This window comes from Aythya fuligula, chromosome 5 (assembly GCF_009819795.1).
Source record: "Aythya fuligula isolate bAytFul2 chromosome 5, bAytFul2.pri, whole genome shotgun sequence".
Classification (NCBI taxonomy): Eukaryota; Metazoa; Chordata; class Aves; order Anseriformes; family Anatidae; genus Aythya; species Aythya fuligula.
In genome coordinates, this window is record NC_045563.1 from 11283509 (window position 1) to 11306705 (window position 23197).

Consider the following 23197-nt stretch of genomic DNA (forward strand, 5'->3'; position numbering starts at 1 on the left):
ATTTCTCCTTATCAACTCAGCTCTCTGTGCAAAGCCAGCATGCCCAAGGGTTTTTGATACTCTTCTCTCTTAGCTCCATAAACTAGAGCTACATCCTAGAAATCGGCTTCTCTCTAGCTGCTTGCTTCTAGCCAACACTCCCCACATTAACACTTTCAAATGCATCCTCTTCTATTCACTGAAGCAGATAAAGCTAAGGCCATCATTTCAAAGTTGCCACTGCAATATCCCTTTCTCTGGTCCTTGCCTCATTCGTATCCAGTGACAAAGCAGCTGTAGAGACTGCTGATTCCTCCATTCCTCCATTGGCTTTGCTTTCTCTCTGTCAAATAAAATACATACCACTTGCCTATACTTCAGAATCCATTTGTGTCTTCCATATATTACCTTCCTTTCACTGTCAAGTGGTAAATTTTACCTCCAACAAATCAATTCTTTTCAAAACAAATAGCTTTTGCTTTCTTTTACACTGCTTCCTATACCTGAATTTCTTCTGAACAGCCACATACTATCTCCTTTCCTTTCCAGTTCCTTCTTAAGTTAAAATCTTTCAAGCAAAAAAAAAAAAACACTCAAGGCTATATTGTCTTAGCACACCGTGCCATTTTCACTGCAAGCGTATTATTTCAATAGTTTCTGCAATCCTTTTTACATTTATCTGCATCCATCCCATGTTCTTCCCATGTCATAAATACTCTATACTGAATGTACACCACTTTTTATTTTTTTAAAGTGACCATGAACTGGCTTCTTCATCATCCCAATTTAATATATCTCTAGACTGTTTACAAACATTTCTCGATATAAAAACGTTTTCCTATGCTTTGGCTTCATATAAAATTTTAAATCTAATTGTGATCACTCAATAGACTTGAATGCTCATACTTTAGCTCGCAATAACTGAAAGAGATTGCAATTTAAGTACCTGTTTGCAAATACAAGTCTCCATTTGTTCTGATGATCCAGGCAGTGTCATCACTTAAGGCTACAAATACAGCCTGAGGTAAAGCCTCATACCAGTGTCGTTTTCCTTTTATAGTTACTTTTCCACAAGCAAATGCTTTGTTAGTCTTCTGTTCAATCTTCCAGAGAAGTGCCCCTGCGTTAATTAAGAAAATCATTAAGAACTTAGGAAAGAACATACTACCTCTAAGCAATTACTATAACTGTCTTGTCCTACCTACACCTAAATGAATGTGAGGGGAAAATAAGGTAAACCTGTACCATTAAACAAAAATGCACGGTCTAAAAACTTACATTTTTTTTAAAGGCAAGAACAGAACTGGCCAACTTCCATAGGAATTTCTGAAATGCATTTACCATTTAGAGTACGTGTGATTTTTAAGTGTTTAAATGCAAATAAATCGCTTCTCCTTAGTTATACATTGAAAGCTAACAAAATAAGTTCACATAAGGGTGAAATGAGCCCACTGTTAAGAGACTGCAGTTCACAGCTCACCTCCATATTAGTTTGGTTTATCCTTAGTACACTTACACTCATTTACAGTACCTGTGACAAATCCTTTCACAAACATCATACTTAATGATTTTTTAAAGAGTATATAAAGGAAGAGAGGATATCGTACTACTTTCACCTTTTACAAATACTAGCAGTATTAATATTCTAAATGCTAACTTTGGTGTACCAGTTATGAATGACAAACAGCTGAACAGGTACGCTGTTCCACACACCACTGGGCAGTCCTATCATCTGTTCACTGCTCAGCATGTCACAAGCAGACAAAACTCAAACACTTCTCCACCTTCAGAACTTTTTCCCCGACTCCAATTAGCAAAGATAGCTCAGAAAAAGAAAACCATATGGAATTCCAAATTTAACTGCTGATTAGGAACTGTGCTGGTTCATACCAGGGAAACATATCATCATATCAACTGCCTTTGAATAATTCCTCAAAGTAGCATTTCATTTCCTTTTGACCTTTGTGGTTAATATGCTCTTGTGTAAACATACACAATTTCAAAACTCTGAATTCTAGCAATCTACATGGGCTCAAGGAAAAATTGGGTAAGTTCCTGGAACTAAGGAGAAAATAAATGCAGAGAAATCATTGAGCCATCAACAATTGCAGTCTGAAATTCCTGAGGGCAACTGTCAGATGCGTTAGCTCACTTTCCTGCAGGCATCTGCTTTTGACCACTGTTAAAGACAAGATACTCAGTGGATGAACCTCTAATCTGACCTAATACAACTACTCTTGTATTTTTGCCCATCACAAAGCTCAGCTACAGATCAAGTAAAACCCTTCTTCTTAGACCAGACCGAAAATCTTCCCCTACACAGCGAGAAGCAAAGAGTAATGCATTTTTAGAGATGAGAGTGGAAGAAAAGTAGAGGCAGAGCCAGAGACTAAGTTTAGACACTTCTGTTTTCACAACAGTCCTGAAGCAATCTGAATGGACAAAAAGTGAAGCAAGTTCATCCCCCAAACCCATTTATCCATCATAACCCTCACTCCAAACAAAACAAAACAAACAAAAAACAACAAACAACCCACAACCCAGAATAAACTCATAAAGAAACAGACCAAGGTGTTTTATTTTTTTTTTAAACTCAACAAAAAAAAAAAGGCAAAAGCAAAAAGAATTCTATGTTTGCAAAAAATAAGTAAGTAAGTTTGGGAATCGTAAGCAGTTTTGTATCAAAAACCAAGATGAGCGCTTCTTGATTCATCTTCACCTATCACTGAACTACTCGTGTGGTTCACTTCAATCGGTAAGCTGCAGTAAACTTGACAAAGTGCAATGTGAACTTGTTAGAAGACAGCCACCTAAAATAATATGATATCCAGATGTACTGAAGATGCAGTCACATGGTATGACTTTTTTTTTTTCCTCCATCTATTCAAATAACAGTGAATATTAAAAAATAAAAAAGCAAAGAGAATCCCCAAGTCTATGGAAGTTTTGTATTTATGAGGTTACAGTGAAATAGAAGCCTACCAACCTGAGGGGGAAACTGCCACCTGCTGGACACCATCCTCAAACTTCTGCCACCGCAGTCCAGCGGACGGGAGAGCGCTGCAGTACAGGCTGCCTCTGTAGTCCAGGCACCAAATATACTTTTCTGAGACAGCCAGGCTCAAAATGCCATAGCCAGGGCCAGAGTATCCCATCCAGCTCTCTGCAAACTAAAAATTGTAGAGTCAGAACAGCGGCAGGTGTCTTCAAACTGCACAAGAAAATGGCTACATAAGCATTTTGCTCTCAGCACTCAGTTCTGTCTGTATGGTTCAGGAGTCAAATATTATGGGAATTTGGTTTATCTTGAATTTTGATAGCTTGTATTAGGGGTACCCAAGCAGTGCATACATGACCTATAATGAAAGTACCTATAGAGCTTTTAAAAACATTCCAGAATCTGAGAATATAACAACAACTCAAAACTAGAAGTCTTTTACACTTGGAGTTTTGAGTTGATAGAGTCCTATTTACTAACAACTGCAGCCCAACCTTTCTCAACAAATATTTGTTGATCTTAACACACGGCTGTAACAGATTTAAAACAAACAAACAAACAAAAAAACACAAATAAACAATATGTACACATATATTAAAACAACTATATTTCATTTTCAAGACCTCTGCTAAAACTCACAGTGTTTTCTGTCAATTTTGCAGATTTTATAGTTAATCTTGGACTACAGAAAATAAATACTATATAAAAATTCCCATTTCTGGCAACTTTTACACTACAAAACAACAACAAAGAAAAGAAGGGTAACAGGAAAAGGGAAAAACACCAATATTTAAAATAGCACTAATTGCTGTCTAAAACACAAAGCAAGACTAATCGTCATTCTGAGCATTTACAGGTAAAACACCTTAACCAGAGACCCTCCATGTGAGACAACCAGCATTAATTCCTAGAGAAATCAGTGGAAGTTGGGAGCATTATCACGCAGGATTCGGGCTACTGGAGACCCAAACAAGGAACAGCCTTTGAGCACCGCTTGGTTTTACTTTTTACTCTTTAATGAATGAGTTTATGACAACATTTCTGTCAAATCAGAAATCATAATAATGTTAATGCTGAATAGGCCTTACAGCCAGTACAGTGTCCTTACCTTGTAAGGACACATCAACCATTCTGAAGTCTGATATATCACATTTCATAATAGTTAAAACACATTGCTGCCTTTGCTTTATGTTTTACTTGTTAAGTGAGAAGAAAATTGCTTCCTTAAGTAAGAGATAGTAGTTACACACGTTTCTTTTAAAATGATGAGTTTTTAAATATTTCAACTAAATTGGAAACATATACCTGATCAGATTTTAACAGCACCATTTCATCTAGGCTTATCCTGGACACATCCTGGGAACCAGGCTCAGCACCAACTTCAGGCATGCTAGTCTCTGAGGACGAATACGGTAATCCATGTCCATAAATATCCTCCTCTTCATCACTTGAGGCAGATTTCTCTGTCTTACTTTCATGAGTGTTTGTTACCCATTCACTAGTGCTACTATTAGATTTAGCTTTGATTGCACTTTCAAAATTCCATCCACAAAGTGAAGTGTTCTCTGAATCAGTATCTTTAGAGATGTCAAAGTGGAGAACAGAAGGATCTGACAGAACACTGTGTATTAGAGAATGCTGCTGTTGGTCTTCACTACCAATTTCATCATTTTCCTTTGGTGGCAGTGATGTCTGAACACCAAGTACACTGTTAGATTCCAAAATCATTTGGTCTGTAAGGTCTGGTTCTTCAAAAGGCTTTTCAGTATCCTGCAGATTCATTTTATCTAAATTTTCATCTATTTTACACAATGTACTAAAATCCTGATCTTCTTGGCTCGGCTTTCCAAGACAGCATTCATTGCTTGCAGAAAGCACACTATCATTATTTTCAGTATCAACATTGTTTGTCAAGTCTTCTGTGACAATTAGAGGGGAGACAGATGTCAGTGTATCTATAACCGTTGATGTACCCATGCCACTGTCACTATTTGGAAGTTTCTGCACATTAACTGTATCTCCATTTTCTTCATGAATTAGCTCAGTTGCAGACTCAGGAGACTGCAGGACGCTGAAGGTTTCTGAGCCATTATCTTCATGCAAGATTGTATGGGACTCCACACTGAACATGCTTTCCTGATCTGGAGACCCAGTACTCAAATGATCGATGCTGCCACTCATTAGGCTAGATGTCATGGAAAATGAATCTGCAGTCAGTGAATGTGGACTGTCACCAGAAAGCTGACGCTCGTAACATGGCGTTCCTTCCAGAGAGCCATGGTTTCTTTTGGTCCCGCTTTCTGTTCTCATTAAAAACAAAAAGGAGGGGGAAGGGAGCATATTAATAAGAGCCATTAAATATTTTTATCATTGGGATAGGTACAGAGTTAAACCTATGTTTTGACAAACTGATTTTTTCCACTTCAACACTAAGTGACGCTCATAAAACCAAACAAGTCTTAACAGCAAAACATTTCAAGAGTATAACAACAAAAAAAGATAAACATTTCAAATAACTAGGTACACACACGCTATTTTAATAAAGTAAAAAACATGACACCATCAAATACTTTAACTAGGATGAATAGATATTACACAATTCCAACATAAACCTGTAAACAGAGAACACAATGGTGTATTACCATTAACCCGTACTTCATTTAGAACATTAAGCATATTTACACAAAGTTTAAAGGAATAAAAGAAATAATCTAAAAAGAAAGATGTAATCAATTTATTGCTTTCAAAACAGGGTTTCATCTTAAATATAAAAGGCCCACTCCAAATAGGTCAGAGTTTTGGATTCTACGTGACAGCATAAACAAAGCACATCAAACACGTTTAGTGTGAAACTATCAAATGTGACACATTCTAATAAATGGCGGGCAAAGTTCTTTTGGCTTACCTTGTTTCTTCTTCTTTTTCTTTTTCACTTTTATGGGCTTTACAATGAGCTCTTGATCAAAATCTTCAGAGCTGATAGTGCTGAACCGTTGTGAAGAAAGATGACACTCCCTCTGAGCTTCTGAGTCTGCACATATCATAAAACTAGAGCCACTGTCCACAGAGTTTATTGAGCTGCTCCTGCTTCTTGACTCACTTGCTACAGAGCAGCCCCTTTTTCTCATTTCATTGCTCAAGTCTCCCACTTTATCAAAGCTTTTTTCCGATAGCGTTGGAGTTTCCAGATTATCTTTCACTAAAGAATAAGAGTCATTTTTATCACCAATACCTGAAGGGGAAGTAACCATTTTTTTATCTGTTTCCACTGAAGGGCTAGATGATACAGATGCAACTACTGATAACGGGGTCAGCAAATTAGGACTCGTATCTGTTAAAGGATTCAGCACTTTTGAATTCACATCTGAAACTGACCAAAAGAAAAATAAAAGTATAAATACTAAGGTGTCAAGTGAGTAACAGCATAGTTCTTGGAGAGGGTTCAAAGAAAATAAACTTTATCCTACAGAAAATACTCTAAATGCACATTTCATATATATATATATTTATATATATATAATTTCATGCAAGTAAATCTACATAAAATCAGTTTAGAAAAATCAATTCCCCAAAGCTTGTATCAACCCTCTAATAGTAAAATTCTGTACCATTCTGTGTACATAAATACAAAGGCAGATCTTTAGCTGGAAAGACCCAGCAGTGTTACATACTGAAGTACCACATTGCATGTGTCCAGTTTCTTCAAACATTCAGTATCCTGCACGCGTGCACACACAAAAAGACCAAATAAACCACTGTGGCAATTAGAGGAAAACGCATTTCAAGAAGACGCCTTTCAAACTACACTTGGAAGTTAAGAATAAAATAGTAAATACCTTCTAAAAGTTTGTGAGTAAAGAACTGTTTGAATGATGAAAGCTTTTGCTAAGTGCAAAGATAAAATAGATTAAGTCCTCTAGCACTCACTGAAACTTCATAGTTTTTGCTAGCATTTTGTTATACAGAACTAAGATGGAATTTTTAAAGTGCATAAATAGCCCTTCTGTGACTGTAATATGCTGGGTAATGGTGTTTACAATATTGTATGAGGAGAAATCAGTCAGCATCATCATTAAAGGAAGTATTACTAATCCATTTTAGAGTTCTAGCGACACAGATGCTGAACTCAGATGGCAACAAATATAAAAATAAGCCCTCATATTATTTTTGGAAATGTAGTGAATGTTCTTTGGGTGTTTTGCAAGTTCCTTCTTATTCATTGCTAGGAAAGCTGAGATTTCCTCTGGAATATGAGTGGTGACAGGTGACATCATAGATACACAGGTATCAACATACCTGAAATGTATCATAGAGACTCAGGAATAAGGTATCATACATACTCAGAAACCAACACACTCAGCTATCTCCAACACAAACAACTGAAATTGGCCAATACATAGATAACCATGATCATGAATGCAGACTGTTTCACTAACATTGGCCTAAATAAGGCCTAAAATGCACAGATTAGAGATGCCTGGCTAGGATAACATCAATCAATTCTCAAAAAAATTGAACTATAATTCCTTAACGTCCCCATTCTTGCTGCAGCCAAAACAAAATCTCAGATGACCAGGTAAAAATCACATCTCTAAATGTAATTTGCAGAAACACAAGTAATTCCACAGAAGATGGTAGGTTTTTGCAGTAACCTAGAAGGTGGGCTTTTTTCAGTATCAAAAGCCAAACAAACAAACCCCACAAAGTTACAATAGACAGCACATTCCATGAGGCACATACTAAAGTTTGCTAATCTGTACAAACCTATTGATGACAATCCTTCTGGTCTACTTGAAATTCTTATTATGTCTCTATCTCCTTTTAAGAGAAAAATCTCATTGTTCGTGCAGGACACAGACACAATATCACCATATCCTTCCAAGCCACCAATCAAAGCCTATAAAAAAATCAACAAAGAAAGAGATAATTAGCATCAGATTAATCTGATGGTTGGACAAGATTAGGCTCTTAACAATTGTAAATTTTTCACTGGAATTTAATTGACATACTTACAGAACAAGGATGCTATCAAAAAGAAAGAAAACAGCAAAACAGGCAAGTACCTCAGTCCTGATGTAGCTCAATTTTTATACTAATTTCCATTCTGTGAAATATCATGGATCTATTCATTTCCCATCTGAACTAGCAGTAATCAATTACTTAAACAATTTAAAATTTGGTGGCAGAAAAGAACCACAGTACTCATTTTTTAGTACTTGCTTTTTTAAAAAGAAAACAAAAAAAAAGGAAGAGTCTTCTTTTCTAGATTTAAATATGAGTTTATATCACAGAAGTGTATTGGATAACCCAAAGTCTCACAACACAGCATGAACAAAAACAGGTAAGAAACAGAACGTGCACCAACAAGTGCCTACCTGGTTCACAGTGTCTAATAAGTAGATGCTGTATTCATTCCAGGTCAGCACCCATCCTTCTCGGAAAAAGCATGAAACAAGCCCGAGGTGTTTTTCTGGGGAACTATAACTTCCTCTGCTGGATGTTTCCAAACGCGGATACAATTCAAAAGTGTTTATTCCTCCAGCAAATACATCTTTCAATATGAATGTGGCCTGAACAGTTCCATGAACATCAGACTTCCAGAGGCGAAGTCCAGGTCTGGCAGCAAATAGCGTCAAATCAGTCTGTTTACACAGACCAGGTATAAAACACGCTCCAAATTTGCCACTGCTAAAATGCAAAAACAAGAATGTATTAAAGAAGCTATACACACAACTTAGATTTTAAAACTAATGTCACAAATTTAAAACTGCAGGTTGTCAAAATTAAAAATTTTTTTCAATTAAAGTATTCAGTCAAACATCTGAAATACAAATTTGGTTTCAGTACAGCAAGAACACTGCTTCCAGGTAACAAGAGCTTTCCCTCAGCTTCAGGAGTCAGACATCACACCTATTAAACAAGTTAAATGCTTCCTCCTAACACGGCTCACAGCTATAACACAACTTTGTCCATCTTAGTAAGATTCTACCATTCAGTTATTCTTCTCTGAGAACTGATAAAAACAAGCAGAAAACTACTAAATAATAGTAAGAAATTGATAACCTCTATTTACAAGGAGCAGATCTCAATCTCAGATGTTAAAATCTTTGTACCTCGTGCATAAAAGCCCTGTTACTATCACCCAAGAAAACCCCTTGTTTATAGGTAAGGGGGGTCATTGGTGTTCCTTTACTGTTCACATGCCTGAAATATACATCATAAACCTTCTTTCAAGGGTCAATTTCCAACGCTTCCAGATATAGTCAGCCATGCTGTTCTAAGACAGAGTGCTCTCTTCCTGCATATCTCAGAGCAATTACACAATAAATGATGCCACAAGGTCATACAAGTTCCTAGCCTTCAAGTCAACTTTAAGTGCTTACTATACACCTTCTCTTTCAATTCACTTTGGTGTTTAAAAATAATTAAGATGCTGACTACATTAAGTAATACTTCACCCATGAGAAGGACCAGCTTACAATGCTCACTCACACCAAGTCACAGTAAACAGCAAGGGACCGCAGATGAAGTATAGCAGTGCTTCCAGTTTAAACAAACAGAAAACACCTTAAATATTTTTGCATAATAGTGCCCTGCAAATATGATTGTAACATATTTGCAACTACATACTTTTTAAATAAGTAGAATTGTCATTTCATGTTTGAGCATACACGGCTGCTGTAACTACACTTTTTATGAGTGGACTGCTGTGTTGTATTAATTTTACTGCTTAGATCACCCTTTCTGTAATCCGCTCTGAAAAGCTAGAATTAACTGATGTGCCTGCATCAAGATGTTATGAGGGTTACTTTTTTCTGGGCTGTGTTCCAACTTGCTTGACAGATTTCTCTTCTGTGTAGAAAAGTACAGTTCGTTGTAAAGTCGAGACAAGCAGCACTTTCTGGTTGTAATCCAACTGGACGATTGAAGATGGCTCTTCCAACACAAGGCTGGAGTTGCAAATACCCTTTAAAAAGATACATGAAATTAACAAGAGTGGTGAACCTTTCTAAAAATATATGACACTTTAAACTAACACTTTGAAGAAATCAATATGCCCAAGAAGGCAAAAACAAACAAGCAAGCAAGCTATAAAAAAGCTGTTCAAAACAACTACTGTTCTGTGAAGTTCACTTACTGAATGTGAAATTCCTTTGTGTATTCAAGGGGAAGTTAGACTGTTGCACACTATGAAATACAATTTCTCTGGGAATTTAGCTAGCGTGTTTCACTTGAACTTAACAGAAACCCGAAACTGCATATTTTCTTCCTTCTTTTCCCCTACTATAGCATGCTGAGACAATTTTTACATTTGGTGACATTACACCTTTCTGTCAAATCAGCCATGCACCATCCAACAATCACATAAATCAGGATGACTGTTGTTTAAAATCTCTTCCTCACTGACATAAAAACAAATTACTACTTCTTTTGTTGATGTTCCAGGTCTGAATTAATTCACCACCCATTAGAAAAATTCCATTTACTGGTAACATGCTAAAGCCACCCAGTAGAACCCAATCATATTTTCATTCTACACTCTACACTGAGATGATGAACAATTCAGAAAAAAGTACTTCAACTGTATTGAATCAGCAAATCAGCAAACTTACATCATGTGAGTACACGCTTTCCAAATTAACAAGGGGAAAATACTAGCTGAAAACTGAAGAAAGATGTGCACAGTTATTTCAAAAAGAAATTTGATAAAATTGGAAGAATCATTTTTTTTTTAAAGCTGATGTGAAGGATTTCCAATGGTCAATTTACTGGGTATACGCACACCTACCTACGTGTAGGCACACCAGTAAAACAATTAATTAATCCAATTTGTTATATGATACTAAGCAATTAACTAACTGATAATTATTTAAACACAGAAGCATTTTTTTTTCAGAAAACTGTGAATTGGAATTAAGATATTTAAAATAAGCATTTACCTGGTCTAGGTCTAGAGCAGAGTAAACAATCTTTCCTTTGTCATCTCCAGAAAACAGTTTCATTCCATTGGGACTCCAAGCTAAAGCTGTAATGCTACTTTTGTGGATACCAGCAACATCAAATCTCCGAAGCTGTGAAACAATACCAAATGAATGAATGCAGGGAAGGAAAAACAGACACAAAGCCTATTCAGTGACTTGGACTGATAGATCAGAGATCAAGTAAAAAATGCTGGCCGTCCTAATTTTTGTTTAAAAAACAGCAACACCAACCACCAAGTAGCTCAACCAGTTATTACAAATGACGAATTCCTTGGAAGAATTTTGATTATATACATTTTGTAAATGATAAAAACGTTTTAAGATTATTGCTTTTATAAGCTTAACATATGAACCCCGAAACATATTCGCAGATACTTCATCAGGCAAAATTCTCTCATTTTCACTATCACAAAGAACTCCCTTAACATTCTACTAGGAATCACCGTAATAAACCTCACAGAAGTGTAGACGAAATACAAAGCTTTACCTGTTTGTTTCTTCCAGGCAATGATGACACAAGCTGAAAAACTGCAACCCGACCTGAGGCTGTACCAACAGCAACTAGATCATCAAAACAACTCAACAGCTTTACAAAAGTAATAGATTCACATTTCCCCTGTTGGAACAAACCACAGAGAAAATTTGCAAAGTTATCGAGAGACAAAATAGAGTTGCAAACAGTCACCCAATTCTGAGCAACTCAGCACAGACCAAAGCTTCATTAGAAGTGACAATGTTAAAAGTCCACTTTTACCTCAAAATTGTATTTTTTCATCTGGTTTAAATGTCTGCAGTAGAGATAAAGCATCCCAATGCTGCTCCCCACTGCAATGTAGTCTCCATTGGTATCAAGTGCTGTGAGGTATACCACAATAGAGCGAAAGCCTTTTTGGACCTTTGTTGGAATGGCATTGAGTAGATAATATAAGGGACAAAACTCCTTAAATATAACCGGTGAAGCCACAGATGCCATAGCAAGCATTGGCATCAGTAATTTTAAGGCAGAAATAAATGCGTGTACTTCACAACATACGAAAATCTGAAAGACAAAACCAAAAGACAGCCCATTAACTTCTTGAAGAAAGGAAGAACAGTTAACTAAGTCATTGTTTAGCAAGTAGGAATGCAGAAATTGTCAGCTTTTGTTTTGCATAAAGAAAAAAAAAAAAAGGGCAGAACAACTTACATCCCCTGGTAGAGTTTAAGAAGAACCTTGCTGTTTAGAATAAGCTTGTTTTTTTCAGTTCAGTTCTCATCTAAGGATATATGTTAACCACTGAATTTGGGATAAGCTTTTTTTTCTTGCAGCTATGACCTCATTGAAGTTGAGAAGAAATACTGTACTTGAACATATTTGGGTAGTGAAAGAACCGCATGGGCTCTGCCTGACACTGAACGATCCACAGACTATTTCCTCACCCATCTGAACACTCCAGCCTCAACCTTCCCAGAGCTAAGAGCGTGGGATGCTCACTGTGTATGAAAGCACGATAAGATCTAAGTGTCAAGCTGGTATTTATGCTCAACTCCCCAACCTTTTTGCCCCCCAGCCTCAAGAAAAACATGATCGAGAAGCAATTCAGTTAGGTCTGTATCTACTATATAATCAAATAATGACCAACAAATAAAAATAGCATGGGAAGAAAAGGGCAACACAAACATGAAAGAATTCCCAATCTGGCCAGTACGTGAAGGTATCCACATAGCAATGGAATTTAAAAAGATAAGGGGTGAACAGTAAAAGAAACAGAAAAAAAAAAAAAAAAAAAAAAAAAAAAAAAAAAAAAGTACCATATGCCTGTGATGCCTGTGTTTCCCTTTATGGGTAAGCGAATAACTTCATGCTGATGAATGTCACTGCATGCATACATATGGGAAAATTTTGTTTAAATTAGTTAAAAAGAATAAAAACAGCAGGTTTTCTTATCATGGAGTGACAGCCTTGACATGTCCGTTTTGTAGCAGTACCTATTCTCTTTGTGAATGATTTTAGAAAATGGGAAAGGAAGGGTATCTCCACTTCTTAATTGTATTTTGCTGTGAGCAAACCCGATTAATGAAACAGTTTCGAATCTCCCCAAAATAGATGCAAATTTCCAAGACAAGAATCTGGATTTCTGGAAAGAAAGCTTTCTATGCTTGTTCAAGGAAGTAAACGTTGAAGATTTTCTTTAGCTTCAGCAGCTATAACTACCTTAGAGAAACAAGAAACAGAAATATGCCACTTGAAGTTGGAAACACCTCTAAACGCTGAAAATTATTCTGAAAAATATTCCCACTGCAAACTGCGTGCTGTGTCCTATTATGCTTGTATTTCTCTAGGATAAAAAAGGTATTTGTTTTGCAGCTTCACACATTGCTTACAGTGTAACTCAACTAAATCAAAAATAATACAGCTGCACTAGTTTAGTACCTCCATTACCAGGAAAAGCTCCGATGTCTCAATTTTCAAACTGTGCCACTGAATTGTGCAAGAGGATTCAGCATGCTGGCTTTGGGCCCCCCAGCGCTTGCTGTCACCAAACAATTTCATTAAATCCAAAGGGATTACTTGTGGGACATTACCCTTTCTAGCCCACATCAGACAAGACAGCAGGAATCAAGTTTGGTTCCAGGGCCCATATTTGCTCTGTTACAAAAAGAGGCAGTGAACAAGCTAACAGCAATTATCAGCTGTTCTTAATGGTGATTAAGAAAATAGAAAATGATTCCACTCCCCAGCAGTGTTTACTACCTATCAGGATGCCTACTTCATAAAATATCAATGTGTCCAAACTATTTCTGAAAGAAAAGGTTTTTACAGAGTTGTTTGCTAAGGTAACAAATACCCTAAGTGCACCATCATTCTTCTACAACATTTTCACACATCTCTTTCCTATTTTAGGACTCCTGTTCTTTCCTTTTGTGTTTACTACCTTCCATCTACGTAGTCAAATAAGTAGAGAACCCACTGCTAGAGTCTCGTTTGTTGCTCTAATGCTGCTTTGCCAGTTTAGCAATTTTACTGGCTGCTGGTCATCTTTTTTTTTTTTTTTTTTAAACACTAAAATCCGGTCTTTGTCCCAAGTCTCACACGTACAAATCTTCCTCTGTCTAAACTAAACTTCTTCCACTCCCTAGCTACTGCCTCATGAATTTCACATATTTCACTTTTTAATTCCCCTTTGTCACTCCCACAATTCACATCTGTCATCATCCTAAGATGCTCCTGTAGCTGTGAAACCATTGCACATTCCCCAGCTGTCAAAGGGCCTCGCAGTCCTCAAAATTCATTCCCTCTCATTATCCTTCCATTATCCTCACAGCTCTATTACAACTGTTAATCCAAAGTAATTCATTACAAGCTATGGAACTACAGAAACTTCTATTATCCAGAAAAAGGGTACTCTTCTTTCTTCTACAAACTCTAATGGCAACTTGACACATTTTTTGCAAGTCTGTGCTTAATTGAAGAAGAGAAAATGGGGGAGAGTTTGATGATATTCTCCTCCCCCATAGGAAAAATGGGAAGGAATTATTTTTTGTCACATACTAAATTAAATTTAAAAAATGCTGTCAGGTTAGGGTTCTTACTCATAAGATTTCTATGTATTATTTCCATCTTCATTAGTGGGATCGAGTAACTTTGCAGATGACCCCAAGCTGAGTGGTGCAGCCAAAACAGCAGGAGGGATGCCATCCAAAGAGAGCTGGGGCTCTTCAGCCTGGAGAAGAGAAGGCTCTGGGAAGACCTCGTTGCAGCTTCTCAAGACTTAAAGGGGACTTATAAAAAAGATGGAGAGCAACTTTTTACATGGGCAGATTGTGATAGGACAAGGGGAAATGGTTTTAAACTAAAAGAGGAGAGATTTAGATTAGATGTTAGGAAGAAATTCTTTGCCATGAGGATAGTGAGGCACTGGCACAGGCTGCCCAGAGAAGCTGTGGATGCCCCATCCCTGGAGGTGCCCAAGGCCAGGCTGGATGGGGCTTTGGGCAACCTGGGCTGGTGGGAGGTGTCCCTGCCCATGGCAGGGGTTGGAACTCAGTGATGCTCAAGGTCCCTTCCAACCCAAGCCATTCTGTAACTCTCTGAGGAGAAAGTTGTAAAAAGCAAAATTTATTTCTGTTCTCTATAACCCATTCACCCCACACAATCAAAAATTGTATTAATGAACTGTAATTTCTTGTAATCATACAAATTAGTTTCATCTTGAGTAGTTTACAGACTAACAAAACACTTGCACTGCTTGTATGAAAACATAACTGAAAGCTCAAATCATCACTTTACTAAAAATACTGCTAATTAAGTAATTTTATCTGCACCAAACAAATGCATAAAGGACTAGGGAATTGCAATGTAGCCCTATACATTCAAACACCGTGCAAATGCAATGATTCTCCGCTGATTGAGCCTAAAACCTCCAACATCTTTAGTTATACATCACATACAGCTTCTATTTGTTGATAGCATTAGATTATATTTTATCAGTTTTTCTCATTTTGTTATTAGAGGCAAAACTATTTTCACAGCCAGATGTCGGAAGGGACCCACACGTTCCCCGGGTCAGCAGCAGTTATCTGAGCTGCGTAAGAGCCATTTAGAACAAATCAGATTGTGCTAAGCAGCTAGCCCACAGCAGATATACAGTAGAGAAAAATACCATATGCTACCCATGGAAAAAACTATGACCAGAAGAAACAGAGCCCTTCCTTCTCAACTCACAGAGACCACAAGCAATTAAACACTGCGTTAAACGCAGCATTTTGAAAAACAAGAGTTGTTTTTCCTTTTTTTCTGGTCTCAGAAGTGGGAATAAGGCTCAGGGCTGCCTTACAGAGACAGCTAATGTCAGAGATAATCCCATGGTTAAACAGATACGTGGTGGTAAGGAGTCAGCCGCAGGATATGCCATACGTTCAGTACAGGGGGCTAAAGCTGTCACCGCATTTCTCTGAGCCCAAGCACCCTGTCTGTACAGAAGGGACATCTGTTCTGATATTTTTTTTATTCTTTGATAAAAAAAAAAAAAAAATCCACAAAAACACAAATTTAAGCTTTTCAAGCCACAGACAAATTCATAGACATGACTGCTGCTAAACACAGCGGTCTGATCACAGCTAGATCCCATCAGCTACAAGTGTTATTTTCAGACACTCCTCCCGTTCTCAGCCCGAGGGCCAGGCCACCTGCCTGCCACATCTCCAAAGTTTTTTGCCAAAAAAAGAAAGCCACAGCCAAGCCGAGAGGCGCACAAAGCCATCACCTGGCCGAGGGCAGAGGGGAACCACCCCCCGGCGGCGGGCAGAGCTCGGCTCCCCGCTGTCCCAGCGGCGGGCTGGCCGCACACACACAGCTCCACACCACCGCGAAACGCCGCGGTTTGGCTCGGGAGAGGCTCTTTGGAAAGAAAAGAGGGAGAAAAAAATAATAAAAAAAAAAAAAAATCAGCGCTGGGCGGCAGAGACCGAAAGGAGGGCGCGGGTGCCCCGCACACACAGGTGGCGAAGGGGCACGGGGCGATGGGCTTCACTCTGCCGAGCCGGGACACCCCTATAAAAACATCTTCCTTCCCCAAATCTTCTCTCCCCAAATCCTCCTTCCCCAAATCTTCCCTCCCCAAACCTCCCCGCACAGCGAGCCACCTTCCCCCGCCGTGCCCCCCCACCCCCACCCCCCGAGGCCCGCACCCCCTCTCCGCAGCCCCTCGGGCGCCCACCGCCGCCCTGCCGGCCCCGCTCACCTCGTCAGGAGCCGGGGGCGGCCATGGCTGCTCGGGGCGGGGAGCGGGGAGGGAGCCGCGGCGCTGCCCAGGCCCCGAGGCACCGGCGGCGGCGGCCCCCGGCTGCCTGCGGCGCTCGGCGGGGCCGGGGCTGGGCGGGGCCGGACGTGAGCGCACTTCCGCGGGGCGCCGCCATGGCCGGTGAGTGCCGCCGCCATGGCCCCGGCCCCTGAGGGGGGGGGTGCTCGCCTCAGCCCCTCCGAGAGGCTGCAGGGCACCGAGGGGTGGTGAGGGTCTGGTGCTTCCTGATATAGGGGAATAAAATGTCTGTGTCTTGTCTCCCAGCTCGCTGGCGTGTTGTTTTCAGTCGGGGATGGGGGTTGAGGAGGGTGCCTCGGTTGTGTCGCTGGGAGAAGCGGGTGACAGCAGTGTCTTGTGTGGGGGGGCTTAATGTGTGTGGCAGCCTTCAAATGGTCCTGTACACACAGTACCAAGAGCTGGGTGTGCAGCCCCCACACTGTGTGGGGCAGGGGGTTGATGCTCGTGAGCAGAGTAGCTGTGTGGTACATCTCAAATCTAGACACAGCTGCATCAGCTACTGGTGTGTACATCTCAAAATCTGGGCTTTGTGGTCTGTGATAAAGCACCCGCTGTCTTCGGTGGGACCAGAATTTCTCCCTGACACTTATAGATCATATATAGGTGTACCGAATTAATTCACATGTTCATGGCAGGAACCTTGCATGCACGTAGTCATCGTTACCGTGACTATTTTTTGTAATACCTTGAGTCAACATGCTTAAGAAAATAAGCTTATAACATGTTGACATATGACCACTACAGCAATCAGTACTACAAAACCATTACAGTCCGTGTTACAACATCACATCTCAGAACAGGGTTACTTTTTTTAATAGTATGATTATCTTGTAGCAGAACTGGTAGGTAAGGAATTAGATTTCATCATTGAACTTCTGATTGCTATAGTTCAATCTATAATAAATTCTATTTTACTTTAATCTATATTCAGCAGTAAAGCAAGGAAAACATTTATACATGCACCTGCAGGGCAGCACACAGATTTGTTTCTGTATGTTTTAAATGGCTTGAATCTTTTTTTTCTCCTCATGCAGCAAAGAGTCCTGCTGACAGTACCCCAAGAAGACCTGTTTTATCTGTCAGTGCAAGGAAAATTAAAGATAATGCAGCAGACTGGCACAATTTAATGATGAAATGGGAGAGACTGAATGATAATGGATTTACTACTGCAAACAAAATAGTCAACATGAAGATCAGTGAGCAGTAAGTATGCTAATACCATAGACAAGTAAAGTCAGCGTAAGGATTGCCTTCATTGAGAAACTAATCTGTTTTCTTCAGAAGAAAGATTTTTTGTAGACTGGGGAAAGAACAAGTCAGAGTGGATTAGCTGGCTCTTAGATCAAACTAAGCCGTTGCACTTTTTGGTTACATAAACTGTTTACATTCAAATAAGGTATACATGTTTCATAAAGATTAAAATAATCTCACAATGTAGTGGTATTTGCAAGAAATAGAAAATATTTATTATACATAGTCAAGCATGAGGGCTATTTAAAATATTTACGTAATGTACAAATTGATGCCCACGCTGAAAGTTGCAAGAGAGATGTAAGAGAGCTCTCTTGTATATTTACACTGATGCCAATATTACCAAATATCATTGAAGCAAGAGTTCAGCAGAATTTAAGGAAGAATCAGTGATTTATATAGGCCAAAAAAAAAGTTATAACAGTGGCGATTTAAAACTAATAATAATAAAAAACAAAACACAGTAACTTTAGTAGAGCTCTGTCTTCATGCAGTGAAGACAAACCCATAACAAACAGGATTTTGAGAAGAAGCTTCTGAAGAGTCCTGACAGTTGAACAGGGATCGTTTGACAGGGTTCTGACAGACAATCTCAAAAGTATTTTGCTGAAATGGTGTCAGATGTTGCTTTCTCTTTCTAGAAGCTCCATCTCTGTCAAAGTTTACAGCTTCTGTGAGGAAGGTCAGCAAGACCATACAAGATATGTACCTGCAAACTAGCTGCTCCTGGTTCATGTTAAATGTCTTAACTTAAACTGTGAGTGAAAGTGACTTTGAAAGTGACTAGCCGAAGCCTTGACAAGCATTCCTCCTTGTCCATTATGAGAGGATGGATAACTTCCAACACAGGGGCAATGTACAGTGGGAAGAGGTGTTATCTTAACATTTGCAACTGTTTTTTTGAGCACATGCTGTAAAGTAGAATAATTCTATGTTCCTCTGAAGGTTGTGATACCTCAATTGCTCACATGGCCAGCTGTATCATTTACTATTTTATGTTGGAATTCTCATGAACAGCCTGTGAGAAATTTTGTGTCATCAGACCACATGGATTTTAAATCTACCCATCTTGAGTACACCTGTGTGAAGTTGCTCACCCTGCCTTATGTTTCTATTTAGATTTCAAGATAACAAACTGGAGATAGCATGCGATAACAGTGGTATGGAATCTGAAAAGCCAGCTCCAAAATACAATGAAGAATTGGACAAATGCTGTGCAGAGCTACTAGAGACCTTAAAGCATATGGTAATACTATTTTTTCAGTCTTTGTACGAATCATTTCCAAGTCTTTTCAAATATGACATAAGAAAATGACCTCATATATTTGTTGTAAACAGAAAAATTGGGATTTTTATTCATAATTCTTTGGCTTCAGACCTGAGTGATTATAATTCCAGTGGACTCCATTTATTTGCTTGATAAAGTTTTTACATCTGCCTTCTGCTTATAATTCTACTCCTCCCTTATAATGTGGTTTGTAATGAGATCTGAAAAGTAATACAAAAGTCCATTCTAAAACTGCACCTGGTGTCTTCTTTCTCATCCTGAATATACTCTTTGTTTAGAAGAAAGCAAACAACTTAAAGCACACAGCAGTGTTTTATCTACCGTGATATCCATTGCAGCCATCTCTGATTAGACAATGCAATTACATTTTTAGTCTGCCTACCGGCATTTTCTGTGCAGAACTTTTTCTTTATGGAGTAGAGTAAGATAATTACTATGCAACCCACCTTCTTTCTGTATAAATTGTCAGGAATTAATGTCACCTTTAATTTTGAAAGGAAATTAAAGGAATTTCTTTGCCCTATACCAAAATGTAAATTTTTTAGTAAAAATGACTTTTATAGCCTTTAGCCATTGTGGAGGCCCATTAAAAAGACAATAGGTATGCTTTTTATACAGACAGGATACCAGACCAGTGTTTAGAATAAGCAGGAAAGCAGCTAGATTTTCCTAAGATTTTGCTCCGTGGGAAAAAGCAACAGTAATTTGTGGTTTTCCTTTTTTTTTTCTTTTTTCCCTTGAGATAGTTTGTATTCAGATGAGCAAGGGTGTTGATGCAGCTTTTTATTACTCTTGAGTAACAGGAGTCTAAGCAGCCTATACTACATGGGATATTACGCATAGCTACTACAGACACTTTATTTTTCATTTCTTTTGACCCTGGTAAGCTGGTAAGCTTACAGATTTACAGCAACATCTGTATCTTAGCTTCTTGACTTAAAGATAGTGAATGTGAGTTCAATTTTGTTATAAATATCCGTCCCCTTAGGTAATGTACAAAGACAGGTGGACATGAAAGCGGTGGACAGGATGACCTGTTTTTCACAGCAAGCTGTTCAATCAGCCTAGATATATTGCTAGTCATATCTTGAACTGCTTTTCACACCTACAGCTGATCTTTTGAAATCAAATTTAAGTCACATTGACATGGTAATGTAAAAAAACATGTGTTTGTAGGGCTTGTGCCAAACTTGTTCATAGACAGTCTGATGTTTTTCCACAGTTCTAATTTACAGGAAAAAATCCAAAGAGATATAAAAAAGTGAGAGAGGGAGCTTTAATATATTTCTGCATGGGGGTAAAGCAAAAGAATTATGCAAAGTCAGAATCACCAATTCATATCTGGAGTGTTTGAAATTTTAGGGTATCTTATATTAAATTTGTATATAAATTCCAGCTTTGATTCCCATCTGGAGTTAAAAAAAGAATTAGAAATGTTAAGACTAAGTAAATTCCTCAGAAAGAGTATTTAAAAAGATGTTCAAGTTTATAGCAGTCTAATGTTCCTGAGATGTTCATTAGCATTACACATTCATCATTTTCAGACAAAAATACAGCTGAAAATGGAAAAGCTCTCTTCAACTACTAAAGGAATCTGTGACTTGGAAACATTCCACCACAGAGCTGGGAATTGCCCAGCACCCCTATTTCACACATGGCCCACACCGTACTTCTGTAAGTAAAATATTGATCATCTTAGATAAATGCATTGTGTTGTTGATGTCATCTAATTTAGAACTGAAAAATAAACCCTTTTATCTGGATGTCTTCCCTTGGAGAGAGGGAGTGTGAATCAGTCTCCTTTATAATTGACTAATCAATAAACACATGAGTGCACCACTTGGTTTAGGATTACTGCTGATGACTGCTTGTATGAATTGCCAAGCATTGTCTGGCATGCAACAATTGCAGCATAAAACTAAGCTTGTCAGCAGCTTACAATGTCCAAGCTGCAACAGCCACATCCTTTGTAGAGAGGGACATATTTGCAGCTTGGTAGTGTTAAGCTGCAGGCTACTGAATGACACTGAAATGGAATCCTTGAATGCAGAGAACAAGATACACCTCAGTTAATTCACAGGCAGCCGAAGGGAAATAGCTCTGATCACAGTGTCACTTGAGACAAGTAAGGAAATGTTCAGTTACTGTTAATATCAGTCCTTTTTACATTCACTAAAAGGTACTGCCTCCCAACTGCTATTGCTACAGTTCTAAAAAATTCAAGAGGAGCCTGACTACATGCAAACCAGCAGACTTCTCTGTGAAGTCATGACAGTCGTGCCTTTGTGAAGCCCTGCTTCTTATTTCATTACCACAAGCTATCAGAAATCTTACATATTAGTTTCTGTCAGCTCAAAAGGGTAAGAATGACAAAGACAACTGCTGTCAAAACACCCATTGTGACTGAATCATTTAGTGATGCTCTCTACTTTGTGAAAGACTAATTCCTCCTGAAAATAGTGGTAGTTCAGGCTAAGCTGGAAACAAAGATCGGTCTCTCTTAAAAATTATTTTGTGAGGTTACTTTTTAGAAAGTCAAACAATTAAAGAGATAATTATATAAAAGTACTTCAAACTCCCTACTGATACTACTAACATAACTAGTAAAAATACTAGTTTTTACATTGTGCACTTCAGGCTTTTTCTGTTGATTTGTTTTACCATTATTCTTCACTATTGGTATGACTTATTGGTGATCACGTGTTGGTAAAGGGCCTGACATCAAGTGAGGACATAAAATCATAGAACCACTCAGCAGTGACTCTATAATGTGAAGCTTGTCTTCCGAGATAGCATTGCAAAATTTTACAATCAAATTTCAGTTATTTAAAAGGAAAGATGTAGTAACTGCTAGTTTTACAGTGGGTCCTGAGAATCAATACGACTGCTTATTCTAGAATTAAAATGCAATTCATATCAAAATCACAAGTGTTTAAAAGTATAGCCAAAAACTGAAAAATGAGGAAAATGTTTAGCATTTTATATTCAGGAATAAAAACATTATACAAACCAGGATGAATAAATATGGGGAACAGCTTTTGTAAAGGTAGAGTTCTTTTAATGATCAACATAGTACAGGCGTAATTCAGTGTTTAGGGAACTGCTGATTTGTTATGGTCATTGTGCTTGGTTTTTCTATTCATTTCAGATGAGGTTTCTCTGAAGCTCTCCGAAATGTACAAGAAGGAACTACAACTCAAGAAAACAATTGTAGAAGAAATTGCTCATTCTGCTGACCAGGATCTGATGATGGTCTATTTATCGTCATGGTTATACCAGCCTTATATTGACAACAGCAGCAAACTACTGCTGGAAGCCATGCTGCTGGAAACAGGACACAGGCAGTGCTAGAACTTCAAATGTTGTTTGCCTTGCTTCTAATGATGCTTACGTGAAACTGCAATTGCAGATTTGCAAGGCTCACCAAGTAAGTTGAATTTTTGTAAAACTTATTAAAAATATTTTTCTGTTTGTATTTATTACTTCAGCTCAGCTGGTACTCTTTTCTGCATGGGACAATTTGGTTTTGGCTGCTTTACCAAGTGCAATACAGAGCCTACGTAGGAGGCTGTATAGAGGCTAAGTTCTCTAATTGGAGAGAGTTGAGCTCTACTTCGTGGTCTGGGATTGGGAATTAATGCACATAGACACCTAGAACAAACAATTGCACTACTTTCAAAGTCCTGACAATCTTGACAAACTACCAAAGTCCTGACAAACTACCTACATTGTTGCTCTCACCATAGAAATTCAGTGCTTCTTGATCACGTGTTTTTTTCCGTGACTTAACAGGGCTAGCACTCTTGTACTTAGTTTATAAAAAGGGGAAGGGAAAAGAGAGCATAAAAGGCAGGATCTAAAAGGGGATCTAAAAAGATCCACATTATTTGGTATGTGG

General features: G+C 38.4%; 2 protein-coding genes across 3 annotated transcripts in view; one reads left to right on the top strand and one right to left on the bottom strand.

Annotated features, from left to right (window-relative positions):
- Window positions 1-16780, bottom strand: part of TECPR2 (tectonin beta-propeller repeat containing 2) — a 41825-nt gene extending 25045 nt beyond the window's left edge. Inside the window, exons 1-11 of one of the 2 annotated variants that reach the window (XM_032188078.1) lie at window positions 16683-16780; window positions 11714-11998; window positions 11447-11575; window positions 10918-11049; window positions 9787-9944; window positions 8353-8665; window positions 7742-7874; window positions 5883-6209; window positions 4283-5277; window positions 2966-3149; window positions 926-1099 (exon numbers count right to left, since the gene is read on the bottom strand). In XM_032188078.1, the coding sequence (XP_032043969.1) occupies window positions 926-1099; window positions 2966-3149; window positions 4283-5277; window positions 5883-6209; window positions 7742-7874; window positions 8353-8665; window positions 9787-9944; window positions 10918-11049; window positions 11447-11575; window positions 11714-11947 (2779 nt within the window). In that variant the 5' untranslated portion in view covers window positions 11948-11998; window positions 16683-16780. Of the gene's footprint in view, window positions 1-925; window positions 1100-2965; window positions 3150-4282; window positions 5278-5882; window positions 6348-7741; window positions 7875-8352; window positions 8666-9786; window positions 9945-10917; window positions 11050-11446; window positions 11576-11713; window positions 11999-16682 lie in introns of both variants that reach the window. The other variant, XM_032188077.1, reaches the window with a different exon arrangement.
- A 57-nt stretch (window positions 16781-16837) lies between these two features.
- CINP (cyclin dependent kinase 2 interacting protein) lies at window positions 16838-22786 on the top strand. Its single transcript, XM_032188080.1, has 5 exons — window positions 16838-16862; window positions 17795-17963; window positions 19131-19257; window positions 20844-20973; window positions 22448-22786. The coding sequence occupies exons 1-5, from the start codon at window positions 16856-16858 to the stop codon at window positions 22648-22650; spliced, it is 636 nt and encodes a 211-aa protein (XP_032043971.1). The 5' UTR covers window positions 16838-16855; the 3' UTR covers window positions 22651-22786.
- Window positions 22787-23197: the final 411 nt, after the last annotated feature.

Excerpts from the sequence above, each read along its gene's own strand:
- CINP (XM_032188080.1), top strand. Across the intron at positions 17,964-19,130 it reads AACATGAAGATCAGTGAGCA|ATTTCAAGATAACAAACTGG; the intron begins GTAAGTATGCTA and ends GTTTCTATTTAG. Across the intron at positions 19,258-20,843 it reads TAGAGACCTTAAAGCATATG|ACAAAAATACAGCTGAAAAT; the intron begins GTAATACTATTT and ends CATCATTTTCAG.